Raw genomic sequence first — 10,586 nt, forward strand, 5'->3', positions numbered from 1 at the left:
AGTCGGCGTTTCCATCTGAACGCTGTGAAAGATGAAGCGTCTGTTCCTCTCGTGTATCAGCACACATCACACAGGTCCAACTCAAACACCTGCAGAACATCTGTAAACCTTCTGGGTGTTTCACGTTCAGTTAATGAGCAGGAGTTTCTGTGAGCTGAGCTCCTCTCTAACCATCCAGATGTTCTCCTCACAGCTGTCAGCCCGACACGCGGCCGGACGTCCACCCCAACTGCATCGCCGAGGAGGAGGCGCTGTTCGAGGCTCAGTGCGCCGCCGTCATCCTCTCCGACCGCTTCAAGCTCTGCCACTCTCTGGTGCCCCCCGAGGCCTTCCTGGGTAACTGCGTCTACGACATGTGCGAGTATGACGGCATGCAGGCGACGCTGTGTGACAACGTGGCGGCGTTGGCTCAGGCCTGTCAGAGCGCCGGCGTCGCCGTCAGCTGGAGGAACAACTCCTTCTGTCGTGAGTCTCAGCCGACACTCGGAGAAACATCCAGTCCTCCTCTTCTCCTCTAACTCTGCTCCCTCCCTGCAGCCGTGCCCTGTCTTCCCAACAGCCACTACTCCGACTGCACCGCCCCCTGCCCCCCCACCTGCTCTGACCTCTTTCCCATCTTCTGCCACCTCCCCCCCACCACCTGCGTGGAGGGTTGCCAGTGCGACGCCGGCCACGTCCTCAGCGACAGCAAGTGTGTTCCTCTGAACAGGTGCGGCTGCCTGCACTCGGACGGAGAGTACCACGATGTGAGTGAGGCACCTGAGACAGGAAGTGATGTCACTCACAACATCCTGAAACAGGAAGTGATGTCACGCACCATCCTGAAAACCAACAGATAGATAATAATACACCTGCAGGTTATAAGCATTACAGAAGCAGACAAGGGCTGCAAGAAAAGCCCTAAAAGTGTGTGTGTGTGTGTGTGTGTGTGTGTGTGTGTGTGTGTGTGTGTGTGTGTGTGTGTGTGTGTGTGTGTGTGTGTGTGTGTGTGTGTGTGTGTGTGTGTGTGTGTGTGTAGATGGGAGACTCATGGCTGACAGATGACTGTGACGAGTCGTGCACGTGTAACGCTGGCGGTAAAATCTCATGTGAGGATCATAGCTGTGACTCTAACTCTGTCTGCGCACTGGACAAGTACGGAGATCTGTACTGTAAACCATCCAGTGAGTCTGACAACACATGAACACATGAACACATGAACACCTGAACACCAGAACACCTGAACACCTGAACACCAAAACACCAGAACACCTGAACACCTGAACACCTGAACACCTGAACACCTGAACACCTGAACACCAGAACACCTGAACACCTGAACACCTGAACACCAGAACACCAAAACACCAGAACACCTGAACACCTGAACACCAGAACACCTGAACACCTGAACACCTGAACACCAGAACACCTGAACACCAGAACACCTGAACACCTGAACACCAGAACACCAGAACACCTGAACACCTGAACACATGAACACCAGAACACCAGAACACCTGAACACCAGAACACCTGAACACCAGAACACCTGAACACCTGAACACCAGAACACCTGAACACCTGAACACCAGAACACCTGAACACCAGAACACCTGAACACCTGAACACCAAAACACCTGAACACCAGAACACCAGAACACCTGAACACCTGAACACCAGAACACCTGAACACCAGAACACCAGAACACCTGAACACCAAAACACCAGAACACCTGAACACCTGAACACCTGAACACCTGAACACCTGAACACCAGAACACCTGAACACCAGAACACCAGAACACCAGAACACCTGAACACCTGAACACCTGAACACCTGAACACCAGAACACCAGAACACCTGAACACCTGAACACCTGAACACATGAACACCTAAACAGGAGCCGTTGTGATTCTTCCTTCTGTCCCCTCCAGAATTCGATAAGTGCTCCATCTCCGGGGATCCTCACTACCGAACATTCGACGGGTTCTCCCATCACTTCCAGGGTCCCCACACCTACATCCTGGCTCAGGGCCACAACTTGCAGAGCTCCCAGGCGCCCCTGGTGGTGAGGGGGAAGAACATCCGTCGGGGGGGCAACAGGAGGATTTCCTTCCTGGATCAGATGTACATCGACGTGCTCGGCATCAACGTCCGCTTCCAGCAGGAGAGGGAGGTCCTGGTAAGACGCGTCTCCGTCCTGAGAGCCCCGGGGATCTCTGAGCGTCCTCTGCAGTGCTGACAGCCTGTTGTGTCCTCCAGGTGAACGGGGAGCGCGTGGCTCCGCCTCTCAGTCCAGTCGACGGGTTGACCATCACCATGACCTCCATGCAGGTGCAGCTCACCACCAACTTCGGCCTCACCGTTCGCTTCGATGGAAACAGTCGAGGAGGTAAAACAGTAGAAACCTTCTGTCCTCGCTGACGGAGCCCGTTGGGCCGTTGAAGGTGTTCACTCCTCCGTCTCCCCCCTCTCTCTCCCCTGTCTCCCTCCCCCCTCTCACTCCCCCCTCTACCCCCTCCGTCTCTGTGCGTCAGAGATCATCCTCCCCAGCACCTACAGGAACTCCGTCCGAGGACTGTGTGGAAACTACGACGGCCTCAGCAGGAACGAGTACATGAAGCCGGACGGGACGGTGGTCAGAAACCTGAACACGTTTGGAGAGAGCTGGAGGGTCAGCGACCGACAGGCTGCTGGACTGACGACCTCTGACCTCCCCGTGACCGTCCACGTCCACAGGTAGGGCGGCAGCCAGGGCTTTCACCGGGAACACAGGATGTCTGCATCTTATATTAGCAGGAAGTTGGTGGGAAAAGCTCTCTATTAAGTGAATGGAGGACAGCTGATGTCCAGCATCACTGGCGTCCTGATGTTTGGATCATTTAGCAGTCCTGGTTCTGGACCCTCTGGATCCGTCTGTCCATTAGACTAAAACCACTTCCTACAACAACCAGCGGCCCGGTTCCCGAACGTAATGTCCTGTCACCGTGTCGTTACCGTGGTGATCACAGCAAACAGATTGCCAGCTTCAGTCCTGATTAAACTCCGCCCCCTTAATCTGTCTCCTCTGTGTCTCCAGGCGAGAAGTGGACACAGATCCAGATCCAGGATTCGAGACCTCGGACTGCTCTCAGTCTCAGCTGGACGAGTACAACCAGCTGACTCAGTGTGGAGCGCTGTCGGACCCCAGCGGGCCGTTCGCCGCCTGCCACGCCGTCCTGCCGCCACAAACCTTCCAGAAGTGAGTGGAGCCGTCCTCAGTGCAGTTTGATATGTGTGTATTTGATATATAAATATGTGTGTATTTGATATATAAATATGTGTGTATTTGATATATAAATATGTGTGTATTTGATATATAAATATGTGTGTATTTGATATATAAATATGTGTGTATTTGATATATAAATATGTGTGTATTTGATATATAAATATGTGTGTGTGTCCCTCAGTGACTGTGTGTTCGACCTATGTGCTGAACAAGGCAGTGAAGAGCTGCGCTGCACCAGCTATGAGGCGTACGCTGCAGCCTGTCAGGAGGCCGGAGTCACTCTGGGGTCCTGGAGGAAGCAGCTGGACTGTGGTAAGATGTACACACACACACACACACACACACACACACACACACACACACACACACACACACACACACACACACACACACACACACACACACACACACACACACACACACACACACACACACACACACACACACACACACACACACACACACACACACACACACACACACACACACACACACACACACACACACACACACACACACACACACACACACACACACACACACACACACACACACACACACACACATCACACACACACACACACACTCACACACACATCACAGTGCATTCACAGGAGGTGGGAGGAGCCTGCTTGTCATTCATACTGACCCTGTCTCTCTCTCTCAGTCTTGTCCTGTGGGCCCAACAGCATTTACTCCACCTGCATGTCACCTTGCCCCGCCTCCTGCGCTGACCTGGCGGCCCCCTCAGAGTGTGACACTACTTCCTGTGTGGAGGGGTGTCAGTGTGCGGCGGGCTTCGTGATGAGCGAGGGAGTGTGTGTGCCGTACACTCGGTGTGGCTGCACCTTCCTCAACAGATACTACCCGGTACGTCTCAGCGCTGACCGTGTGTGTGTGTGTGTGTTGCTGTGTGGTCATGTGACCCACTGACCTTTGACCTTTCACCTCTCCACCATGCAGCTCACAGACAAGTTTGTGACCGAGGACTGTTCTCAGTCCTGTGAATGCACCAGCACCGGAGCCGTGTGTCAACCCAAGACCTGCCAACCAGGAGACGTCTGCACCATCTACGAGCTCAGACGGGACTGCTTCAAAGGTGTGTGTGTGTGTGTGTGTGTGTGTGTGTGTGTGTGTGTGTGTGTGTGTGTGTGTGTGTGTGTGTGTGTGTGTGTGTGTGTGTGTGTGTGTGTGTGTGTGTGTGTGTGTGTGTGTGTGTGTGTGTGTGTGTGTGTGTGTGTGTGTGTGTGTGTGTGTGTGTGTGTGTGTGTGTGTGTGTGTGTGCGCATCAGATGTGACTCAGTAGCAGTAAATCAATCTGCTGGTTTGAATCAGGATGATCTATGAAAGTCTCATCTAGTTTCTACCATCTGGCTTCAGTTCATCTCCAAAATGTCCGTTCACATGTTTAGAGATGTGAACATTCTTGTTTTTAAAGATCCAGACTTTTGCGTGGGGAGTGACGCCTCTTTTTGTTCTCTTGGTCCACAACAGTTATAAAACGCTCCCCAGGTGTTTGACAGGAAGCTGCTGCTCTGTTGGTCGGTAGAAGTGAGGATGTGTAGATCTTCATGAAACACTGAACAAGTCATCAAACTGCTGCATCATCTGTTGGTGCCTGAACTCTGAGATTGTGATGGAAGTGCTGACTGGACAGAAGCTGAGTGACGTGTCTTTGTGTGTCTTTGTGTGTCTTTGTGTGTCGTTGTGTGTCGTTGTGTGTCGTTGTGTGTCGTTGTGTGTCGTTGTATGTTCGTTGTGTGTCGTTGTGTGTCGTTGTATGTTCGTTGTGTGTCCTTGTGTGTCGTTGTGTGTCGTTGTATGTTCGTTGTGTGTTGTGTGTTCGTTGTGTGTCGTTGTGTGTCGTGTGTCGTGTGTTCGTTGTGTGGCGCTGTGTGTTTCGTTGTGTGTCGTTGTGTGTCGTGTGTTCGTTGTGTGTCGTTTTGTGTTTCGTTGTGTGTCGTTGTGTGTTCGTTGTGTGTCGTTGTGTGTCGTTGTGTGTTCGTTGTGTGTCCTTGTGTGTCCTTGTGTGTCCTTGTGTGTCGTTGTATGTTCGTTGTGTGTCGTTGTGTGGCGTTGTGTGTCGTGTGTTCGTTGTGTGTCGTTGTGTGTCGTTTTGTGTTTCGTTGTGTGTCGTTGTGTGTCGTTGTGTGTTGCAGCGAGTCCCTGCCTCAGCAGCCCCTGTCTGAACGGAGGAACCTGTAAGGACGCCAACAACAACTCATACAGCTGTCAGTGTGAAGAAGGCTTCGAAGGCATCAACTGTGAGGTGGAGAAAACAGCAAGCGAGGGACTGGGTGAGGCCATCTCACACATCTGCTGCACTCCAACACATCTTCATCTACCTGACCACCACCTGACCACCACCTGACCACCACATGACCACCACCTGACCACTACCTGACCACTACCTGACCACCACCTGACCACTACCTGACCACCACCTGACCACTACCTGACCACTACCTGACCACCTGACCACCACCTGACCACCACCTGACCACTACCTGACCACCTGACCACCACCTGACCACTACCTGACCACCACCTGACCACCACCTGACCACCACCTGACCACTACCTGACCACTACCTGACCACCACCTGACCACTACCTGACCACTACCTGACCACCTGGCCACCACCTGACCACCACCTGACCACTACCTGACCACCTGACCACCACCTGACCACTACCTGACCACTAGCTGACCACCTGACCACCACCTGACCACTACCTGACCACCTGACCACCACCTGACCACCACCTGACCACTACCTGACCACTACCTGACCACCACCTGACCACCTGGCCACCACCTGACCACCACCTGACCACTACCTGACCACCTGACCACCACCTGACCACTACCTGACCACCACCTGACCACTACCTGACCACTACCTGACCACCTGACCACCACCTGACCACCACCTGACCACTACCTGACCACCTGACCACTACCTGACCACCACCTGACCACCACCTGACCACTACCTGACCACCTGACCACCACCTGACCACCTGACCACTACCTGACCACCACCTGACCACTACCTGACCACCACCTGACCACCACCTGACCACTACCTGACCACCACCTGACCACCACCTGACCACTACCTGACCACCTGACCACCACCTGACCACTACCTGACCACCACCTGACCACCACCTGACCACTACCTGACCACCTGACCACCACCTGACCACCACATGACCACCACCTGACCACTACCTGACCACCACCTGACCACTACCTGACCACCTGACCACCACCTGACCACCACCTGACCACTACCTGACCACCACCTGACCACTACCTGACCACTACCTGACCACCACCTGACCACTACCTGACCACCACCTGACCACTACCTGACCACCACCTGACCACCACCTGACCACCTGACCACTACCTGACCACCACCTGACCACTACCTGACCACCACCTGACCACCACCTGACCACCACCTGACCACTACCTGACCACTACCTGACCACCACCTGACCACCACCTGACATCAGCACACATGAAGCTCGTTCTACTACAACATACAAATATACATAAAAAGTTTCAGACTTCTTTTATATTTGAATCTTTGATAGAAACTTCATTGGGAGACCGACTTTGACTTCTTTCACATAATTCTTATTTGTCACAGAAACCAAGTGGATCATCCTGATCGTGGTTCTGGTCGTCGTCACCGTCATCATCGTCGTGACGACCATCGTGTGTGTCTGCAGGCGCAAAGCCAAGTGAGTCTCCACCTTGTGAGCAGTAGGAACAGAGTTCGGTTTCCCTTCCAGGTTTGTGTAGTCCAGATCAGAACATCCGCGGGTCGGCACCGGGAGGGAACGCGTTGATCGATGGCTCTGCCTTCTCGCTGTATCACGGCTGCTGTATGTCTGCATCGTGTTGATCATGATGTCGCTCACCTCGGTCTGTTCTCTCCACAGGAACCAGCAGCATGATGAGGACAAGCTCAGCATGACCTCCTCATGTAAGTCATCATTCATTCACATAAAAGAGCATCAGGGATGAAGACTGCGTTAAAAGTAGCTGACTGACGTAGAACCAGTAAAGATGGATGATCTGCTCAATGCCCCTGGTTCTACTGGTTCTACTGGTTCTACTGGTTCTACTATTAACATTTAGTTGTATTCCTGACATGAAAGAAAATGCAGTTCTGCAGTCTGATTCGTGTTCATCGTAGAGGAAGGGGCGGGGCCACCGACGTTAAGCATTTTCAGATTAAAGCGTATGAGAAGCTGCAGCTGTTCCTGAACGCAACGTGTTTCTGTTCCACTGCTGCTGGACAGAAGAATCGGTGTGTTTATTCAGTGTGTTGAACAGAGGACACAAAAACACGCTGATTTCTGGGTAAAATAATTAAAGCTGCAGATATTTTGGAGTGTGATGTGTTCCCATGATGAGGTCATTTCCTGTCCATGTGATTTGAAACAACACTACTTCCTGTACGACACCGTAGAAGACTGTCAGAGGGAAGGACTCATCTGGAACCCAGTAAACTTTGCTTTTAGTTTCCAGAAGGTTTCCCCGAACAGATTCTGTACTTTGTTAGTAACACAGGTCAAATCGAAAGTGTTTGAGGTAGTTATTCATCTGTAAATTGAATCAGTTGTTTGTGTTTGTTGTTGCCTCCCTAATATCTGCTCTGATATCATGTCTTCTCTTTTCTCCTTTTCTTTCAGGTGTTCCATATTCAAACATAGATGAGCAGAACAAAGAGAAAAGGACTTCTCTCTGAACAACCACCTGTTCTGACTCCCATTCACCTTTTATTTAATTGGAGATCAAATTGATCTGAATTTCAGGATCAGGACCACACCTCAAACACTCCCCTTCCAGCCATGTATCTACAAATACCTTCCTATCTGGCACATCTGTCTGCTACTGGTGTACGTTCGCTGCTCCTGTTGTTCGTGACCCTGCCTCCCTCTTGTCCTTCTAGTTTCTATTCCCTCTGTGATTCTTAGAAGTACTTTGGGGATCTGCGAGGCCGAGAGCTGCAGTGGATTCTCAGCTGAGGCTTCCCCAAACCGCATGTCTTACTCAGCTCCAACACATACCACCGTACCATCATTGATAAATTATGTTCATACCCAATCGAGGTGGAGGTCCTTGCTATTTAAAGAAGAACAAAATAAATGAAGGAAACCGTTGTTGTTCGAGATATTGTTCACATGACCATGTGTTGCTTTTTTAAGTTATACTTTTGAAGATGTCCTTTTAATTAACAGACTAGTGAAAATGTCTCTGTGTGTTTTACTGCATTTTTAGAATTAAATGTGTGCAAAAAATGAAAATGTGTGTTTGTCTTTGTTAAACCTCCAACAATACGACCATGAACGGAGGAAGAGAGACGTTCTTATTCTGATTATCTGTGAAGTCTGTTGTCAAACCGTCAATCGGTGGGATTTTACCAAAGTTTTAATTCGAAGTACATTTACTTAAGTACAATACCTAAGTACAAATTCCAAGTACTTCAACTTGGCTTAAGTATTTCCATTTTATGTTACTTTGCGCTTCTACTCCACTAAATCTCTAATATCGTACTTTGAGTCCTCTACATTTTTCTGACAGCTTTAGTTCCTTTTCAAATTAACATTTTTCAAACCCTTCCTGTCCAGTGAAAACTGAACATGTTGATTTTAAATGTTTCTTGCTGTCAGATTTCCTTCATGTTGACAGAATTCATCTTCTCAATGAACTAACTATTAAAAGTGCATCTTCACAAAACTGAAAACGGTTTATAAACTGACCAGTCATCAGCCTCCATTATTGTTTATTCCATATTTAATACAAATCAGACTTTGCTTTTAAATTTTTGTTTGAACAGAATATTTTAAATAATAAAACAAATACAAATTACAAACAAAATGATGGTACCCATAACCTGATATTTTGTTAAACAGCTTTCAGAAGCTGCAAACGGACGACTTGTGTCTCAGTCTCATCTTCATCATCGATCCTTTACCGCCTGGAGGGAGGAGGAGAAATACATGCTGTTTCCATGCAGTGGAAACCTTCAGGGTTCTGGGATCCACAATCTCTCAGAACCTGAAGACTCCAACATCAACTCCATCATCAAGAAGGCCCTGCAGAGGATGGACTTCCTGCAGAGGATGGACTTCCAGCAGAGGATGGACTTCCAGCAGAGAATGGACTTCCTGCAGAGGATGGACTTCCTGCAGAGGATGGACTTCCAGCAGAGGATGGACTTCCAGCAGAGAATGGACTTCCTGCAGAGGATGGACTTCCTGCAGAGGATGGACTTCCAGCAGAGGATGGACTTCCAGCAGAGAATGGACTTCCTGCAGAGGATGGACTTCCTGCAGGGGATGGACTTCCAGCACAGGATGGACTTCCAGCAGAGGATGGACTTCCTGCAGGGGATGGACTTCCTGCAGAGGATGGACTTCCAGCAGAGGATGGACTTCCTGCAGGGGATGGACTTCCTGCAGAGGATGGACTTCCTGCAGCAGCTCATGCTGGTCCGGTTCTACTGGTCCAGTTCCATAATCCATAATCCAGTCTGTTCTCTGCACCTCCGTCACCAAACAGAACCGACTACAACGGACAGTCAGGACTGCAGAGAACATCATCGGTGCCGACCCGCCCTCTGGGAGGCACCAGAACCACCAGGAACAAGACCAGTTCTACCTGCAGGCCGTCGCTCTGTTAAACACTGAACATGTTCTACATCACTGGACCTTTTTGCACGACACTCAACCGCATCAGCAGAATTTGCACCATTGTTTTAGGTGTAAATATGTGTATATTCATTCATTTCTATCCTGTAAATATGTCTATGTCTGTCTGTTTTGGATTTTTTTTTGGACACTGAGAGCGAAGCTACAACTGGAGTCAAATTCCTTGTGTATTAAAGTACCTGGCGAATAAAGCGATTCTGATTCTGAGATGATGAAGAGAAGGAGGGAGGAGGAGGATGAAGAGGAGAAATAAAAAATTGTTTTTTGTGTTCACATCGTCATTTCATCATCCAGAGTCGGCTCGTGACCACGCCCCTTTCTGGGGGAAACCATGGACATGAACGGAGAATCGGAGGAAGTTGAGATTTTCCTCCAAACTGCTGCTTTAAACTAACCGGTTTCAATAATGACGTCATGCCGAAGAGTTGCTGTGTGGTTAGTTGCATCAACAATGATGTGAAAAACTCGTATCTCTGATTTGTTTCCCTGTCATGTCCTAAAAAAGGTCGTGATAGAAGGTGGTGATCAGCTGATTAGCTGATCAGCATCAGGTGTCAATCATTCATTCAGTTTCCTTCACGTGTCTGTGGAAGA

The 10,586-nt window shown here is 50.0% G+C and overlaps 1 protein-coding gene across 1 annotated transcript in view; it reads left to right on the forward strand.

Annotated features, from left to right (window-relative positions):
• Nucleotides 1-9,964, forward strand: part of zanl (zonadhesin, like) — a 31,990-nt gene extending 22,026 nt beyond the window's left edge. The window contains exons 38-53 of the mRNA XM_069723529.1: nt 194-465; nt 538-746; nt 1,019-1,163; nt 1,918-2,165; nt 2,246-2,375; nt 2,521-2,722; nt 3,063-3,224; nt 3,436-3,566; nt 3,922-4,124; nt 4,218-4,353; nt 5,414-5,551; nt 6,920-7,013; nt 7,215-7,258; nt 8,231-8,352; nt 9,231-9,778; nt 9,844-9,964. Coding sequence (XP_069579630.1) covers nt 194-465; nt 538-746; nt 1,019-1,163; nt 1,918-2,165; nt 2,246-2,375; nt 2,521-2,722; nt 3,063-3,224; nt 3,436-3,566; nt 3,922-4,124; nt 4,218-4,353; nt 5,414-5,551; nt 6,920-7,013; nt 7,215-7,258; nt 8,231-8,352; nt 9,231-9,778; nt 9,844-9,964 — 2,905 coding nt within the window. The remainder of the gene's footprint in view (nt 1-193; nt 466-537; nt 747-1,018; nt 1,164-1,917; nt 2,166-2,245; nt 2,376-2,520; nt 2,723-3,062; nt 3,225-3,435; nt 3,567-3,921; nt 4,125-4,217; nt 4,354-5,413; nt 5,552-6,919; nt 7,014-7,214; nt 7,259-8,230; nt 8,353-9,230; nt 9,779-9,843) is intronic.
• Nucleotides 9,965-10,586: the final 622 nt, after the last annotated feature.

This window comes from Brachyistius frenatus, unplaced genomic scaffold (genome assembly GCF_029030835.1).
Source record: "Brachyistius frenatus isolate BFR_SWC_R1_liver_20210118 unplaced genomic scaffold, ASM2903083v1 Contig_333, whole genome shotgun sequence".
NCBI lineage: Eukaryota > Metazoa > Chordata > Actinopteri > Embiotocidae > Brachyistius > Brachyistius frenatus.